Source organism: Diadema setosum, chromosome 8 (genome assembly GCF_964275005.1).
Source record: "Diadema setosum chromosome 8, eeDiaSeto1, whole genome shotgun sequence".
In the NCBI taxonomy this organism is placed as follows: Eukaryota; Metazoa; Echinodermata; class Echinoidea; order Diadematoida; family Diadematidae; genus Diadema; species Diadema setosum.
The window spans coordinates 23,254,626-23,274,844 of record NC_092692.1 but is presented as its reverse complement, the minus strand read 5'-3'; the positions used below and the strand labels follow the sequence as shown (position 1 = coordinate 23,274,844).

The 20,219-nt window shown below is 38.6% G+C and overlaps 1 protein-coding gene and 1 long non-coding RNA gene across 2 annotated transcripts in view; one reads left to right on the top strand and one right to left on the bottom strand.

Moving 5' to 3' along the window:
- The window catches only part of LOC140232380 (nuclear distribution protein nudE-like 1-A), a 225,960-nt gene that overhangs the window by 71,950 nt on the left and 133,791 nt on the right, over window positions 1-20,219 (bottom strand). Inside the window, exon 5 of the mRNA XM_072312507.1 lies at window positions 2,798-2,888. Within this exon, the coding sequence (XP_072168608.1) occupies window positions 2,798-2,888 (91 nt within the window). The remainder of the gene's footprint in view (window positions 1-2,797; window positions 2,889-20,219) is intronic.
- LOC140231423 (uncharacterized) lies at window positions 14,279-16,146 on the top strand. The gene is made up of 3 exons (XR_011901439.1): window positions 14,279-14,376; window positions 15,275-15,533; window positions 16,017-16,146. It is a non-coding gene; the product is annotated as an uncharacterized lncRNA (long non-coding RNA).

Genomic DNA, 20,219 nt, shown 5'->3' with positions numbered 1-20,219 from the left:
CTGAAAATGAGAATGGAATCTGGACGAAACGATTCCCGATTTATCTTTGCAACTGTATATTGATCGAATCCACATAGCCAGTTGTGGGAAGTTGAATAGCGCCATCACAGTCAATCACAATTGACAATTTGAAGACGTATCCCGCCAACAATTTCAGTGTCAAAGTAAATTTGTGTTGTGTATAGTATATACAGTTTCGCACACGATCTTCAGGAGAGCCGTGTGGCATAATCGCTTAGCACGCTGCGTGTTCATAATGTCATACCGGAAGGCGAGATGTTTGAGTCCCGCAGAACTTTTTCCTTTTCTTTCTTTTTTTTTTTTTCGGCAGTTCAGCTTCACTCCGATGTCATTTATCATATTATTTTATAAAGCTCTATCCTTCAACAAAAAAAGAACAGAACAAGGCAAGTGCCAAATTGTGTCTCGCCCATTCCTGTAGAAGAAATTAATGTTTTTTTAACTCCTGGAAGTTCATTGACCCCGCCTATGACCTTTTAATGGAAAAAATTGTTACTATGGCAATGCACTGTTCAACAGAGAATAAACGTATTGCTTACTGTTAGTCACATGTTCGACATCTCAAGTCAAGTGCTCAAAAACTGAGTGAGCAAGATAAATAAACTGATGATTTCCATGATTTTCATTAAAAATTGTGTTACCATGGCAATGCAATATTGGACATTAAGAAAAAATGAAGTTTGCACAAATTTTATATATCATAGCCGTCACATGTGCCAAATTTAAAGCAAAATGCTCAAAGGCTGAGGGGCTTAGTTGAATTCACAATATTTGTGTAAGATTTTCATTTAAAATATGCCGTTACCATGGAAATGCATTGATTAACAATAACAAAAGATTAAGTTTGTACATCTACGTACCATTGTGGTCAGGTGTGCCAAATTTCAAGTCAAATGCTCAAAGACTGGAGGAGTTAGCTGTATCCACAATATTTTTGTATGATTTTCATTAGAAACATGTTACCATGCCAACACATTGATCAACAATGACAAAAGATGAAGTATGCACATCTACGTACCATAGTGGTCACATGTGCCAAATTTCAATCTTAATGCTCAAAGACTAAGGGAGTTACCTGAATCCCCATTATTTTTAATAATGATAATAATAGTGAGACTCTTATAAAGCGCACATTTCTACCTAAAAAAGATACTCAAGGCGCTATAGAACAGAGTACATATTGTGTCACGTTACAACAGTATCACAAAAAATAATAAGACAATAAACCAACAAACAATAGACCTATATATGCACACATACTATACATACAGGTTTACAATATTGTCAATTTAAATTGAAAATATATGTCTTGAGATTCTTTTTGAAACCATCAATGGAAGATGCTTCTCTAAGAGATTTTGGTAGGCCATTCCATAGTTTTGGGCCCATATATGAAAAAGCCCGATCCCCCCAATTATGCTTGATTTGAGGTACCTGTAATTTTCGCGAGTTTGATGAACGGAGATTACGTGGTGGTTGGTGAAGATGAAGAGTATTTTGAAAGTAGACAGGGGCAAATTTGTGCAATGTACGGTAAACAAGAAGAAGAATCTTGAAGTTACTACATTTTTCTACAGGAAGCCAGTGTAGGGACCGAAGTATTGGGGTAGTATGCACAGTTTTCTTCTTGAAAGTAAGTAATCTAGCGGCACAATTCTGAAGACGTTGCAGTTTACCGAGTTCTTTTTGTGGAAGGCTGCAAAACAGAGAATTGCAGAAATCTAGACGAGACGAAATAAGAGCATGCATCAGTTTTTCTGCTGCTGATCTAGTTAAATATCTCCGAATTGAGCCCAGGTTACGCAAATGAAATCTTACAGATTGGGATACATAAGAAATGTATGCTTTTTAGTGAAAAGATGCTGTTACCAAGGCAACACATTGTTCAACACTGACGAAAGATTAAGTTTGCACATCTATATACTATTAATATATAGTGGTCACATGTGCCAAATTTCAAGCCAAATGCTCAAAGACTGAGGTAGTTAGCTGAATCCACTATATTTTTGTGAGCTTTTTAGTGAAAAAATGCTGTTACCATCACAACACTTTGTTCACAACTGACAAAAGATTAAGTTTGCACATCTATATGCTATCGTGGTCACAAGTGCCAAATTTCAAGCTAAATGCTCAAAGACTGAGGGAGTTAACTGAATTCACAATATTTTTGTACGATTTTCATTCAAAATATGCTGTTACCATGGCAACACATTAAAAACAATAACGACAGATTATGTTTGCACATCTACGTACCAAAGTGGTCACGTGTGCCAAATTTTAATCTTAAAAAGGATGGCTAGTAACTGATTAGTTGAGATCAGTGTTGGGGCGATCGTTAACAGGCCGTTAACGATCGCCCCGTCACTGTACAGGCATGCTAACCTGGAAATATTGAACTGCACATTACTTGAATATGAGACCATTCTGAAGCAAATAATTTTCAACACTAACGAATCAGTTTGCACATCTATATACTATATATAGTAGTCACATGTGCCAAATTTCAAGCCAAATGCTCAAAGACTGACAGATGGACAGACGGACAGATGAACAAAGGATGAAAGGACAAATGGACAGACAATGCAAAAACCTCTGGAAACCACACAAACTCTCCCAAAAACATCCCCAAAACCTCCCAAATGCCTCCGATGACACTTCGTGGCAGAGGCATAAAAACATGTTGATGAAACATTTAAAGATGTACTGCTGTGACAAAAACAGAACGGTTGGCAACTTTGCAAACAGTTCTTGCAAAACCATCTTTACGCCCACTTACCTCTTGCTTCATCTTTTAACCTCTGAACTGTGACAATTAATGACTCCTTCTCATCAAGTTCATTCTCCAGAAAGGCATTTCTTTCAATTGCCTGAATAAGACAAAACAAGATAAACAGAAGTATGATATCAGCTTGATAGACAAATTGAGTACAAGTGAAATCAAAAACCTGAATTATACATCTATGCAAAACACACTCTTTTCACCATTACAAGGTGGATCGCACAGTAAGATTCTATTGATCAACATAGAGAAAAAAATGCAAACACATTCCATTTTTGTACAATTTTGTTTCATTTGAATATCATATCAGCAGTGCCCCTACCTTCAACTCAGTTGGGTAAATAGTAAAGAATACCACCAGGAAAGGACTTCTTCTTTTTTTTTTTTTTTGATTGGAGATACATCACTCATAGATATATTTCACAATTTTTCTATTTCCTCATAAAATTCTTTCTAACTCCACAAAAAGGATGTGTGCTTATTTTTCAGGTGTGTTCATGCATTGTAATGATACATCACTCAATGCACTAGATGTTGCATAGAGCTATTTAAACAATGTATCCACAAAAAGGACACCATTTGATTATTCTTTTGGCGGGTTCATGCACTGCACTGTAATGATACATCACTTGATGCACTAGATGTTAAATAGAGCTATACAAAGTGTACATATTGCTGGCTCCTACATGCACCTAGTTACAACAGTTACCACTGTGCATGTACCACATCTATACCTCAATGCCATAATGCCCACAAAATTTGATTTCAATTGCTTCACAATTGTGGAAAAACTCACTTCACAAGATTTGCAAGTAAACACACAGTTACCATGACAATGCCCGGCTAGGTACAAACACAAAGAGTGTCTTGCATGACTACACCTTACATCATTATGTGCATACCAAATTTGATATAACTGCTTAAATACTGTGGAAGTAGTTTGTTCCACAATGTTTTGGTAAAATTGTGGTTATCATGCAGTTGCAGTGGATGGGTGCAATTAACTTCCTGTTTTCATTTTGATGTGACCTCGCTTTCCTCTCGAATGAACATATTTCGCACGAAAACTGCCAGGAAAGTGTCTCAGCAAAACTGCTGTATCTTTACTATTAATTCATATTTTTTGATAATCCAAACGCTTATGAAAAGTAAAAAACCTCATTTTAACCTGCCATTATGTTACCTTGTTTAAATAACGACTAATAAAATATTCCAAAATGGAGCAGAACTTCACTCTCAAAACAGAAAATAATTGTCAGAAATCGTTGCTAAAATTTCACATTTTGTCTTCGTGAACAACAAAAAACTTACAAGTATGTTACAAAGTATGTATTTCTGTACGAAACTCTAAAATATCACATTCGAAGAGTCATGCGTGCGGATAAGTCTGGAAATAATCGGAAGAGGTGCACTTTCTACCTTCGTTCCGAGCACGAAATTTCATAGTCTTTCCCACACGGGAAGACAGGGTACAGTCCCACGTACCCACATCTTTGTGACGCTCACATCAGAATATCACCTGTACTCTGATCGTAACTTGTACCGGGAACTCGCAATTGTATTGTTAGTGCAGTAAAATCTGTGTAAAGTCCGAATGATCCAATGTCATGAATTTACAAGTGGTATCATAACTGGTAGATATTCACATTTTTGCTTCTTTCTTTAGGCCAGTTCTGATGAAGTAAGTGCTTGTTTATGAGGTGGCGAAGTCCTCAGCAGTATTCTGCTACTTATCGACATCCCGCGGCCCACTCTCATGTACACTGTACGGGTACTAGGCATCCTGATCCGCAGCAGCCACTCACACTTGCATCGCACAGTAACAGTACACATCGACCAGTCAGCTCGCTGGATCGGTGCAGCGTGGGGAAGGTCCATTAATTGCGCAAGCACAAATCAGTTTTTCGTACAATTCTCGTTTGCTGCTCCCGCAGAATTTATGATTTCTGACAAAACACATTTATTTTCACTTGTAACTTCAAAAATAAGTCTTCGGCACAGGAAACAGCACTCTGCTAACGTTCGCACATGTCTAATGAATATGTATGCTAAGTTTCATGAATATTTAGTGATGCGTCTGGAAATAATCGGAGGGTAGTTTTCCGAGACAGCAAAACATGAAATGTTGAATAACTTAAAAAATACTTGATCATTTCTTGTGATTTTTTGTATGTGAATAGATATCATCATTTTACACTAATACTGAAAGTTTGAGCGATTTTGGTCAGTGTATAGCCGAGATATGAGAAGGTGAAATTTTGGTGAAAATGAGAACGCCTGATTCGGACTACCACGATGACGGTTGAAAATTCAAAATGTTTCGTGGGATTTGGGGGAGTTAATCATAGTCGTCCGCTGCGACTGCATGGCAATGTTTTTTCTGGCAAACACAAAAATCAGGTCTTCCACATCTACACTTCAATGCCAAAATGTTCATCAAATTTGATTTAAATTGCTTCAAAATTGTAAAATTCACTCCACAAGATTTTCCAGGAAATATGTGACCCCCCGACAATGTTTTCAGGCAAAAGTCACAAGAGCAAATTCCCTCCTTGGCGGGGTACAAAGATTTTGACCATTATTTTTGTATTTTTTTTTTCCAGAAATAGAATCTTTAATATATTCTCTACATCTACACTAAATTTTACGGCATAAAGACTAAGTTTTTCTTAAAGACTAAGTTTTCTTATCGAAAATGGAATGTTAAACACCCTATATTGGATTGCACTTGTCAGTTTCGATCTTCTTTCGAACGCCGCACCAGTATGCCCAGTGCTGCTATGGCGCAGCGTCTCGTGTGTGATTGGCTAGTCCATTGCACACATTTACATACTGTATATGCCATATATTTCGCGAGTCTTAAATTTTCACGAATCCGGACTTCCCAACAATTTTGCGAGTGGTTAAATTTGCAATCGTGGAGTCCTGTACTGAACAGAGAGCTGTATATGTGTATGTTACATTCATATCAGCATTCATAAAGTCAATACTTTCGCGTGTTTTTAATTTCGCGAAAATTCGCGAAAATAAAAACCTCACGAAATATTTGGCGTATACACCAGGGAAATTCAACTTTCGGAGACACATCCTCGCAACATTTTGGGACTATTTTGTCCACATGTGCATGCTCCATTGTTCGCTCGCACTGTATAGTTGTATGCTCTTCGTTTGGCTTTCTATTCAGGCTTTTCTACAGCAATCGACAACGGAAGTGAAACAAAAGTGAAGTGAATAGCAGCGCTAACGTCCAACATCAAAACAGATACACAGGGAACATGGTTTGAACACATCAGAGTCACAAATCGCCACACAAATCGTGCAACATGCGATCGGAGACTCAACTGTCAAATGCAGCAAAATTACATTATCTTGTACAAAGAAAACTTTCAATATTCTCGAAACTGTGTGCTTGTAACAAATACGACAGTAGATTGACTAAAGTACAGAAGAGAGGGAAGAAGTCATAAATGACCAATATTCAAATACTAAACGTCAAGATTGTACAAAACTAGGTAGTCGTGTTTGTTTGTTTTTTAATATGATAAACACCACTGCATAATTCCACACATGCACGGCTTGAAAAAAAAAAAACAAAAAAAAACAAACAGGAGACGTAATCCTTTGCCAACTTTAGCAATTTTTCTGCCAAGGAAAGGGTCCCCAAATGATGAAAAAGAAAAAAAAACTACCACAATGAAAATGCAATTTGTAAAGATGTGGAAAGGAATGTGACACCCACTCCTACGTAATGTGTACACAAGGGCATGGTGTGTGGTAATGGGTACTAGTAATGCGTGCACCATACACAAGTACACCAGCAGGCTGGCAATTATTCTTATCCGCCATCTTGAAAGACGAACTGGTAAACAAACCCGAGCGAAATGCATTGCTTTTCGGCTCCATACACTGAAGTTACGTTCAGACGGCAGGCCCTAACCTCAAGGTTAGGAAACCTCGAGGTTTAGCTCTTGCCCCCTAACTACGACTTGTGTCCACACGACGAATCTTAACCTCGAGGTTACGAAACCTCGAGGTTAAGCTTCTGCCCCCCATAACTACGAGTGGGTCCCACTCGCTGTTCAAACCACAAAACCGGAAGTTTCAGCCCACACTGTTAACAAGGCGTCTATTTATTCTTTAGTCCAACCCTGTCGGACTCGCTTACAGGTACTCTTTTTCTCTGTCATGGTATGCAGAGATAGCACTGCACTGATGACTTTATGCCTTTATGAAGACATTCGTCGGAAACATTTTTTTAGCGTCGGAGAAGAATATAGAATACAGTAGCGAGTTTGACGTGTTCAGTTTCAGAGATGAAGCGCATGGGAAGAAAAGATGATGTTGTTGTGTCGTGCATCATAGGTTTTTCACGTGTAGTATATTTGTGGTGTACGTTTGGGAGGTTGACCCGGAAGTAGAGGGAAATTGTGGGGGATGGAGTTTACGGCGAGGTCACTCTTAACTCGTGGTTAGAGCGCTAACCATAAGATTTCTCGTGGCTCGAAACATCGAGCAAACCTCGAGGTTTGCTGACTACGAGTGCGTCTTCACGGTCCCTAACTACAAGCTCTAACCTCGAAGTTTCCTAACTTCGAGGTTAAGGGCTCCCGTCTGAACATAACTTGAGTTCCAAGGAAAGTGCCCGTGAAATTTGACTCTCTCAGTGAGCCAATCGGAAGGCGCTGTGGTTGCTAGAGGCGGAGCTTAATCTCGATTGACACCATCATATGGATGGGTGATTTTTACCTTGCATCGCCATTCGGACGATGTCTTTGAGCAAGAGGTGAATCTTCAAGGCCCATTTTCTTGCAATTTTGTCAGGCTAACAATTTAAAAAGTGCATTAGGCCAAGTAAAAAAAGAAACCAGTTTCTCGTCCTCGCGCGCATCGATTTTGGCCGCCGCATCGATTTTTTTACTATTTACTATTTTCAAAATGGCGCTGAAAATACCAAGAAATTCATAATTCTCGTCCCAGCCCGCTCCCCGCCCGCATCTATTTTCAGTTGCCACATCGACTTGTTTGATATTTACTATTTTTTCGGCTGCCGAAAAAAAAAAAATCGTGATGTCTTATTTCTAATTAACCAACGCAAAATGGGGGCAAATATATACTGTAGAGTAACATACAGGCCTTGTTTACCGCAACTTGCTGGGTATTTTTACGCTGTTGGTCCCCAGCGGGAATTCGATGATTTCATGAATCATTTCGGCTGTAATCTTGTAAGATACACATGTACAATTGCATGATCGTTGCGCCCAAATGGATTAAAAATGCCTTCTTTATTTTCTTCCGAAAATCTCTTCGCGTTTTGTACGACCGTTCTTGAAAATATGTGACAGGATTGAATGTGGGAGGTTGTCATCCTGTTTACACAAATCTGTACCAGATCTATTCAAACTAATAAATGCGTTTGTTTCTTTTTCTGATTTAGATTAACATGCGCCATTCAACTTTTTTTTACGCTACTGTCACCTGGCGAGATCGCGATGATTTCAGAGTAACATACGTGCGTTGTTTACCGCTAACTTGCGAGGTATTTTACGCTGTTGGTGCCCAGCGGGAATTCGACAATTTCATGAATCATTTGGCTGTAATTTTATACAATGTATGATCGTTGCGCTCGAAGGGATTAAAAATGCGTTCTTTATTTTCTTCTGAAAATCTCTTCGCGTTTTGTACATCCGTTCTTGAACTGTTGAATGCGTTTGTTTCTATTTCCGAGCACCGATTAAGTAGGTTAACATGCGTTATTCAACAATACGCTACTGTCACCCAACGAGATCGCGATGATTTCATTCATTATTTCGGCTTTAATCATACACACTCACATTTAAATTATCATTCGTTAAATGATAATGAACACATCCAGATCCATTCAAACTAATCAATGCGTTTGTTTCTTTTTCCAAGCACCGATTAAGTAGATTAACATGCGTTATTCAACTATTTTTACTCTACTGTCACCTGGCAGGATCGCGATGATTTCACTAATTATTTCTGCTTTGATCTACACACTCATATTCAAATTATTTTGTTAAATGATAATGAACAAATCTAGATCTGTTCAAACTAATAAATGCGTTTGCTTCTTTTTCTGAACACCGGTTAAGTATAGGTTAACATGCGTTACTCAACTATTTTAACGCTATGCTGTCACCCGGCGGGATCGGGGCGATGATTTTATTTATTTGGGCTTTAATCATCCAAACTCATATTTGCTCAAAACCAGCAAAAGAACTGGAAGTCGGAACGAAAATTGGAAAGGATATAATGATGAGTTGCACACGCATTCCAATTGTCCATTTTTGGTCAAATTTTTTTGTCGCTACATGAAAAGTTTTTGAATGCGTTATCTATTTTTTTTCTCGTTGCACTGTGGTCAGACCTCATATCACGCACGCATTTCTCGCGAAAAAGAAAACTGAATGATTATGTTTAATTAGTAGGAACATCGGAAGATGTTCCTGTGTCTTATCGCATGATTAAAAAGAAAACATGGAAGGAACGGTTCTCTGCAAAACGGGAAAAGACGTGGATAGCGAGATTTCGGTTTCCAATGTTTCATTTGTCGCGTGTTTGAAAGCGGCAATTTGGTCAAGAAATGGAACCTCGTTACATCCGATCAAATTGCTTATGTTTTTCTCTATCATGATGTACCGAAATTGTCCTCGTTCTAACCGGAATCTCGTTATAACCGATTCGTTCTGCCATTACACGCAAAGGAAAATGGGACCGACGCGATCACCTCGTTATAAGCGGTTCCTTGTTATAACCGAACTCGTTATAACGGGGTTTCCCTGTAGTCATGGACCTAGTGCTAGGTCCATGCTGTACTAGAGGAGACCAGCCAGCCAGCATACTAGTAGCATGCGTTCTGGAGCTGGAAAAAAAAAAATCGTGGAGTGATGGAGAGAACCAAGCGCACGTGTGCACAGCGAACGGCTTTAAATAGTGAATATAGTATTCAACTGGTTCGTATTTTGTCTTTCAGTAAAAAGGAAATCAGGTGGTTGTTTCACAGGGTTGACAATTGGCAGTACTGTCTGCGGCATTTTAAATCCTTGAGCGAATAAGTTTTCATATGAGAAAAGATCTAACTCAGTAAGTTTGTGTTGTGCTGAAAGGCAAAAATAATGCTATGCATTTCCAGAGATAATGGTTGGATTCATAGGTTCAACAAGTGATGCACAAATGTGTATATTTTATGTTAAAAAACCTGTTTTTTTCCATACCCTTGATATGACTGAATAAATACAGTCACAGTGTAAAATTGGTATACTTGTAATGCATAAACAGCAATAAACGCAGATTTGGTATTAAATTGTGCATCACTCAAATGATCAGTGGTTTATATCACACATATAGACACATTACTTTCATTCGGAAATCCTCGAAAAAATAGTAAGATATCAAATAGTAAGGACCTCCCTCATCGCCTCGCTCAAAAAACCCGGACGAGAAACTACTTTCTTTTTTTACTTGGCCTTATATTTCGCTGAGTTATGCCCACTTACGGTGCCGCAGAATACAAGTGTTTTATATCAATGCAAAGCTTAATAGGGAATGGGCAATGTGATTCAATGAAAAAATGAATTTTCAAAATTCACGACTTTTGTCTGAAACCATTGTCGCCAGTCACATAGGCAGTTACCATGGCAATGCCTTGTCAGATACAAACACAATAAGTGTCTTGCGTAACTACACCTATAGATCATTACACATTACCAAATTGGAAATAAACTGCTTAAATACTATGTGTAGTTCGCTCCACAAGGTTTTGGTAAAATTGTGGTTATGATGGCAATTCTTTGTCTGACAAACACAAAAAAAAGAGCCCCCCAAAACCCAGCAGAATCAGGACTGATTCTCTTATCTATGAGGTAAAAACCATCCATCTGCTTTCCATATGTGCCAATATCCCGCACACGCCATGCTGCAACTGTCGTGAGCCTGGGGCCGAGGATTGTCAGATGGCGTGTCCAAGCCTGCAGCTTGAATATCAGTACCAGCCACCTCGAAATGGTATCCATAAGAGGCTGGCGAGAACAGATCCTTGCAAGTAAGGAATAGCTATTCATGGTGTCTGTGCGCCTTAGTTCTATCCAGGTACACCTGTACCATTTCAAGGTGTGAACAGGACACCATGCCTTGTCTGCCATGATGGAAGAGTAAGCCGACAGCGGCCTGATGAAGATCTCTTGGCCACAAACTGCTTCTGACATCTGGATATGGATCTGTATGCTGCTGGACTGGGTGGTATAATGCAATGGGGAGAGAGGGCGCGAAACTAAGTAGTCTAGGTACTTCTGAAGACTTCTGGAGATAGGCTGTTGATTACTGTTGCTGTGAGGCGATTCCAAGCCAGGGGGTGCTCACAAAAAATGAATGTTTACATTGCTCTGTGTTACAATGATGAACTTTAAACCCTTTATCATGGTTTATCACTTGTCTTTCTAAAATATTTTGGGTTTTGTAATCTTTGAACTGTTTAATTTTGATATTTCTTTTAGGTCTTGTTCTGATCAGAAAATTATCAATAAGTAGACCCAGGACCAACCTCTCGACCGCTTTGAAGAAGGATGATAATTTGAGTACCTGCCTTCTTGATGCTAGGGTGGGTAGGTTTAGCCTCTGCCTCATGCTGGTGATGTAGCAAGGGTTCCTAAATGTGTAGTCTCCTGTGATGAACCGGAGAGCCCTACATTGTACTTGTTCAAGGTTGTTGATATCCTTTTGAAGGTGTGGGTCCCACACACATGTTCCATACTCCCAAACCGAGTGTGTTAAGGCAATGTATGCTGTTAGTTTACATTGCTCTGGACAGAATTGGAGGTTGCGACAAAGTAATCTTAAGACTGCATTTGCTTTCATGGTGGTACTGTTTATGTGTGTGGTCCATTTCAGATCATCACACAGTGTGAGTGTACTGACTCCTAGGTATTTCTCTTGAGGTGTTTGCTTTAGGATGTGACCGTCAATGTTGTAGAAATGTGACAATTTCTGGTCAATACTCATCACTTGGCACTTTACAGTGTTAAATCTTATCCCCTATGTACATCGTATGCCCAAATGTGGAGTCAGGCCATGTTGTAGTTCGACATGGTCGTGTTGAGATCTAATTGGCCTGTACAGGACACAGTCGTCAGAAACTCTCCAGCTGCTGAGCTGGAGAGTTCCCCCTCCACTACTACCTCCATCTGTCTTTTGGTGAGAAACGATGAGAGCCACTGATGGATACCATAAAGGTGGAGTTTGTGAAGGAGGAGAGAATGAGGTACGGTATCAAAGGCTTTCTCAAAATCTAGTATGATGACATCCATCTGAGTCTTTTTGTCATGGGCGCAGGAGATCATGCGCTATGGTGAGGAGTTGAGTTTCAGAAGAGTGGCCGGATCTGAAGCCATGATAAAATGGTCATACATCATATAATAAAGAAGTGATATGGGGGGCACAATGTGCCCCCCCCCCCCCCCTTTGGGCCTGGAAGGGTTCAAAATAGCTTGGGCTTTATAGGGTTAAGACATCATCAGATCTCAAAATCATTCAAGAGTATTTTGCCAATCCTTGACCAATTTGTACCAAGACTTTAGTATGTTTTAGCTTATTAAATTCACTTCTAAATTAGCAATATAGTATGTGTATATTATGGTGATGTCATCACTATGAAAAAAAAGCGACTGAAGTTGAATACCATTGACAAATTTGGCCAGTTTACATGTTATTTCTATGGCAGTCTTTTTTATTGTGATTGTCAAAATTTCTCTTTTTTTAAATTCTTCTTTCTTTCTGCCACATTTTGTGTCGTCAATATCTCAAGAATGACATTACGGAATAACATGAAATTTTCAGTCAACATGTCTCATGACAATATCTAGCCACAATAAGTTTTTCATGACAGTAACATATCTATGACGTCATCTAGGCGCCATTTTTAGATTTTCGGACCATGTTACATGATCGATAATAACTTCAAAACTGAAGGTCATTTCTGTATCATTTTCAGTGGACATGAAGTTCAGGTCACGCTCTATCTTACTTTTTAATGCTAATTACCTAGGACATCATTACACGCACGTACGCGCGCGTCAAACTTTTAAAAGGCTCAAAACAACTTTCTAATGGGAAATCTCGAAGTTTCAGACAATTTTAAGCATTCCGCACATACGCGTCCGTCCGCGCATTTTCGCGCGCAAGCAACATGAAAATGCATATTTTTTGACAGATTCTGATTCCTGATACATTAAGTAACAATATCCATTGATTTCCGATCAATTTTGACCTATAACAAAGGAATGCGCTGGCGTCAAAGTTGAAATTTCGTTTGCGCGCCTATGTGGAAATATAGCGAAAAACATATCTTTGTTTATTTTGCCATAGCTCTTTAAATCGTCCGGTGACCCTATGTTTTTATTGCATATTACAAAAGCATATGAATTGTAAATAACGTTTCAAGTATCAATATTTCCATATATACATTATGACGTCATCATATCATCATCTGAAATCAAAAAAGTGGAATCAATTTTTTGAGGTACTGTTTCTGACATTCATTTGCTCATATCTCTGTTGTTTAAGCTCAATATTATCCCAAATTCAGATATGTTGTACTTTGAACATTTGCCTTTTAAAGGGGGAGTCTTTTAACTCGGACATTGGGGCTATATAGAAGGTATTTGAGCTCACTAACACGATTCTGGCGTTTTTATCCACCAAAAATTGCTCAGTAACAAGAAATCGCTCAAAATGTTCACTGATTTGGGAACGCCCCCCAAAATTGGCAGCTGATTGGCTTATGCGATTTGACGTATGAGGGGGTAGACCCCGCGAAGCCACCGAGTTCGTCTAATGCGTTGGCAATGTAAAATGAGTGAAACTTTATCTATTTTTAAATCAAGATTTAACCAGTTCTGACAATCTTTGCGTCCCAAACGTGATTTGAATATGTTGTTTAGACATTTTAGTAGAGGCCCAGTGACGCCACTGACTTTTTTTTGAACACTTTACCCATGATAATTGCCTTTTTGGATCCGGTTTACGTTTGGAAAAAACTAGATATTTTCTGCGAGAGAAAAAGACAAGTAGACGTACAGACAGCCGCTTTACTGCTGACCGTACATTGTGACTCTGTGTGTGTGGATGGATGATAACAACAAATTTCAACTGGAGACTGGATGGCACTCTAATTTTTACGATAACAGCATACTTGCTAGCTCCGCGGAGATCGCGTTGCATTAGCTTTATACACGGTAAACAAGCTGGTAGCAGTACGTGGTCAACAAGACAGTGTTCTCAATATGGATTCAGACCTGGATTCGCCTTTCTGGCTGCTACCCCCACCGAGATGATGAAGGCGAAGGTAAAGCAGCCCCTCGTCAGCTCCAGCTCCAGCCCCACGCAACCCTAAATCTAATCTGTATTGAGTTCATCCCGCCCGTAGCCGTACCGTTCTGGAGTATATGAACCCGACTCTTTACCTCCCGCCCCCGGGGCAGTGGCCCGTGAGGATGCTGCTCGAGGAACAGGGTGATGGCAACGAGCCCGCGACGAGGTTGGGACTTGGAAGATAATAATTGGTAACTATCATTAGTATCAAGTACGCTGAGAGTCTAGATAGTTCACTCTAACGTTAGGCCTAACGTTAATTTTTACAGAATGCAGGTCGATTGGGGTTGGAAAAATCAAAACAGAATTTTGTTTACAATACAACATGAACGTGAAACTGGAGTGGAAGAGGGACATCGGTAAACGACGGTATGAATTGAAAGGCTATGCACTGAGCTGGCGAGGCAGATGTCATACTTGAGCTCTCATATCTCTCGATCTCATTCATAATGTCACAAGGACAAACTGATTTTTCAGATCCCGATTTTTTTTTCCCCCGCATTTAACAGTATTTTACTTGAGTCCTGGTATAAACTTTGATGTAATTCATAGTACTGTACCTGTATACACATGTACCCGGTATATAAGGACTAAGGAGGTCATTTCTCTGGCCCCAAGGACCTTCCTATCATGAGGTAATCGACTGGTAAATTCCAACCAAGTTTGTTTCCACTAGGCCCTCCTACTACAGTTTCACATGTAAATTGCCGAGCACGAGACAAGTTATGAAAGGATAAGTGAAAAACTGCTGTTTGCAATAAGGTACAAGTGTTTGCCGGCCATACCATAACTGCAATTTCAATTACCGTATGTGGCTGGGCTAAGCAGTGGTTTGAAGAGTCTGGTATCAGTGGTAACCTCCCTGGCAGTAGGGGTTCCTACAGGCCTAGTCATGAACGATATTTTGTTCACACTTGCCTAGAACTCAAACAATGATTTGACTAATGACTTGTAGGCCTATAGTCTAAATCTCATTGTGTGACAGTGCAGTACTACTTCAAAGCACCAACTAATAAACACAAAGAAGGAAATAGGAATGTGTTGTTCGTTATGTTTCTTCTTTTTTTTTCATTTTTTCTTTGTTTTCAGGTGCCTCTGTCGCAGCTGTGTTCCCACATGACCACTGCCAGGGAATCCGTTTGCAGCAAAGAGACAGAGCACATAATGGACAAGATTGAGAATTACGGTACAACGAAAGACATTTCGATGCTCCACTGCGCTGTATTATAGCACATCCAGGTTTCTCAACTGTGGGCCTCGATGAATGGGTGAAAGAAACTGGAAGCTACCAGGACACCCAACAGTAGGCCTATGGAGAAGGTGCTTGAACAAATGCTGCAGATAACAAGTGAGTTTGTTAGGCACATTTAATTCCCTATTTTATTTTCCAAATGTTGCAATAAAGATTAGGCTTTTTTCATATCCCTGATAATTTCCTAATGAATTTTATGGTGTCATTATACGATTCTACATATGAAAGATCCATTCACATTGTGTAATTTTATTCCTGTTCTCACGATTTCTAGAGTAACACTTATGTAATATATTATCAAATTTTAGTCCCTTTGCATTCCATTGCATTCCATTTCATTTCATTTTTGTTTCAATTTTAGGCAGTCAATACATGTTTTTATATATGTATTTTATCCTGCCATTATACAGTCGTCCCCAAAATAATGACTACCATACCCCATGGGTCCCATTTACATTGTCTAATTTAAATCCTATTCTCAAGATAAATTCCTAGATGAACACATGATGTCATATAATAGGATTATCAAATTTTACTCCTTTTGCATTCCATTTTGTTTCACTTTTGTTTCAATATCAGGCGATCAAGACATGTTGCATACCGGTAACTGGTGAGATGATGCTGGACATTTCTGGGCCAAAATGTGAGAGTCCTACTGCCATCTTCTGCTGTTAGAAAAATCTGATAAACTCATCCATCAGAAATAGTGAGAGGCTTTCATTTTGCATAGGTTGTAATAAGACTGTATATGCAGCACTGATATTGGGTGTAGAATGTGACAACTTGTCACATTTCGATCTGCTTAACGGGAATGTGGTCACAGTGTAGAAATGCATCAGATAAGTTTGTACATTGTGAAATGTCACATGTATACTTTGTCAGGCACCTTGTCCATTACCGGTATGTTGGGTATACTGATGATATGCAGCGTCCAACACCAACTCATCAAGGCACACAGCTGAGAAACATGCTGTCGGACTTCAGCCTCTCTGTACAAATGATCTACAGTACATTGTATTTTATTGTAATTTATTGATGCATGTTCAGTGGAACCTCAATATTATAAGCAGTGATATGACAAACTGTAGTTATAACAAGATCTTGATATACAGGAGTGATATCTCTGGTCCCATAATGTACCTCATTATAACAAGATTCGACTGTATGTCAAATGCACTCTTGTCTCAATTCTTACTCTTACTATGCTCCCCTCTCTCTTTTGTAATGTAGATCTACTGCATGTTTTAGCAATTGGAAAATGACACATTCACAACCATACAAAAAGGTAATTTTGATTGTGTAGAATTGACATGTTGAACAGCTATGTTGTCAATCATGGTCACAAAAAACAAATAACGTTCTAATACAATTAAGATGCTGTAGCCTTTCCGGCAATAGCTTCACTGCCTCTATTTAGAGAACAGGACCAAGTCGAGTTACGAACTCATTGAACTGGAATGTAGCTGGCTCATATAGTAGTACTGTATTCTGTCATGAACCAGTATTCATTTGTCAAACATTCCTTCCAGCTGATTACACCAATTATATTTTGTAAGCAAATGGAAAAAAAAAAAGTGTGTTGTGTTTTCTATATGTAGTTGTAGCGGTTGTAGTAATACAGTACATGCAGTATAAATTCATCCTTATTAACAAAAAAAAAGATTAGCTTCATACAGACACATGAAAATGCACAAACATACACATATACACACACCCTCAGTACACTCATGCATATCAGATACAAACACGCACAAACACACACCAACATCAGACACACATAGGATGAATATATCATTGATATATTTGCCCTATGTTTGTCTGATGTTCCCCCTCATGGAATGGATAGAAATATTCCCCTCATAGATATATGTACAGGTAAGATTTGTATGGCATTGTACATATGTATGCGATTTGCATGTTGGTGGGAGTGTTCAAGTGATGCCTGTTTGAAGGTGTTTGTGGGTATGTGTGTAGTATGGCAAAGGGTGTGTGTGTGTGTGTGTGTGTGTGTGTGTGTGTGTGTTGATGTGTGTATAGATAGGAGACCAAAGAAAATTAGTAAAAGGGAGTGAGGAAAAGTAGGGGAGGGGTATTGTACTTACAGGAGTGAGATTGTAAAACCCTACCAGTGTGTTATCTCCATATCCTAATGTTGGAACAAAATGGGATTTATTCCACTGGATCAATGGCAGCTGGTCAGTCAAGCACGCATGAGTGACATCCACATTTGACATCAAATCAGTCCGGAAGAGTTATCTTTTCCACATACATACTGTATATTTCATATCAATATTATGAGACATTCTCATGTAACATTGAATCAAAAGCTTTGTGATTTCTTCTTCACTATACAGAAATCTCTACAGAACTCAAATTTAGGATAGAAATAATATATGTATTGCAAGTGTACATATACAAAACAATACAGGTGAGTGATGTTATTCAATCTTTCACACATTTAAAAATGTGTACAAATGTGTGAATGTATGTGAGCATATGTGCATGTGGGTGTTTGCTTGTGTGCACATTTTCAGAAGTACCAATCTGCATGAATAATTATGAATGTCTGAGTCTGAGTGACCTAGCAATTGTTCTTTCATAAGACCCCTGACACCATATTCATAAGAAAAAACAATGCTTAACTTTTAATGCTTGACTTCAATGATTATGGATGGAGAACTACATGTATAATAGATATCAACAGAATAATTCCCCAACTAGACTTAGCATCGTATTATGAATTCGGATTCTCCCTGTGGATGCATTCCAGGTCTCCGAACTTGAGTAACTGGGCCTAAGTCTGCTTAAACACAGATGAAGATTATGTAAAATGCTAATGCTTAGAACACATCTTGTTCTCCTTTTTCATAAATCTGTGAATCATATACCAAGAGTAAATTATTGCATTTCTTCTCAAAACTACATGTATATACAATTTTTTTTCAATCCCTTTTGAGTGTGTTGTGTTCTATAATGCATGCACATCTGATTCTAAATTATCTTGTCAAAAATATCAATATTTGATCATAAGAGTGATGAGCTCTAATCTATAACAGCAAACATGCTATGATAAAACCATAGTAAGGGACAGCATTCATGTAGAAATCTTCTAAACTTACCATTTTAATACAACACTAAATATCTCTACAGAATAGTGTTAAGAATGCAAGCTCATCTGTCCATAAATATGGTCATTTATGCTTTAAACATCAACAAAAGAATACAGTTTTCCTTTTGTATCCACATGACTCCTGTATTGCAAATGAATTATGATTTTGCTATTAAAAGGACAATATTCAATTGGCAAAGAAATGGTCTTTGAAACACTATATCAAGTTGGCATCATATTGTTTGTGATGAAATGCTACATACATGTTATACAGACGGGACACGACAGTAACCAAGGTGATCTTATCTTGTCTTTAGATGATCACTCATGAATAGAGCGCATAAGAATGCTTATGCATAACAAAATTTTGAGTGCTTGTATCCAACATCTGACAGAAGAACAGATGAAAAAATCATTCCACAAAAAATTTGTATCATATTGTACATAATATGAACTTCAATCTCAATTGCAAGGAATCCTAAAACCATCACATCATTTGTCAGGTGCAAATTGTCTCCTGTGATATTCAATAACTTCCTCCCTTGGATGACACACGATGGCACTCACAAGGGGAGGTGTTGAAGGCTGGCAGGATGCAGGAGTTTTGTCATCGTACTCCACAACAGCAGAAAGGACATCATCAACATGTGCTGTAGAAAATTCAACAGAAAGAAACAAAGGGACACACAAAATAGATGGAATTAAGATGTTTGCATTGGTTATTAGCAACAAAGTCCTTGAGGTGTCATGAACAGAAACCACCATTTTGATAATGACATTAAAAAAATCTTTGCAAATTCATATCAAAATTGGGGTTTGTCCTCCTCAATGCAAAGACTTGATTTGAGAATGCCAAAGTAGCCATTGGTCATGGAATGTGGAGTGTTGGTCTTCGGGAATGGAAAACTGACTGCCTCCCTTCTATGACTTCTGATTAGTGGAACAGGCATAAGACCTGCCCCTCCACCCCCCCTAAAAAAAAAAGAGAGAAAATGTATATCTTGACCTTTTAAAATTGATCATTTTATGTGTACTCAGTGGTCAAGAAAGCCATGCTTCTACAAAGACAAACAAATAATAAAATGTCTAGTTGACAAATTGTGCCATTCTAATATTTTTCTCTTCATTGTAATTGGTCTTGTAACGTGAATTCATTTTCTTCCAATATTGCATAAAATATCTACACCATTCTTTACGAACCTTCACACTAGAAGACCCAGCCTTGTGTTTCGGCTTCACAATCTGGTAGAGCAGATCACCTGTTGCACCTCGAGCTTGCCTCCGGTCTCGATTTGTGTTGTACACTGTAATGCAATGCTGCCAGCTGAACCCTGTAATTAGTAATAGCATAGAGAGGATTGAATTAAAAAAAAATGTCTATGTAGGCCTGTAAGAACATGGTTAACTAGATGCATGTAGGAACTCTTGGGAGAAACAAATACTGTTAATCACAAGTAATAACTGCCATTAGTACTTCCCCACATTCAACATTGTAACCAGGGCAAGTGAAATTGTAATGACGACAACTGAAAATAAACGACTGCAGAAAGTTCCTTGTCTGATTGGAAAGTGACTTTTTTTTTGTACATGTAAACTATGAAATCACATTACATTAGCCAACTAATATATGGGAAACATTTTGGGGCAAGAAAAAACTAGAAATGTCGCTACGG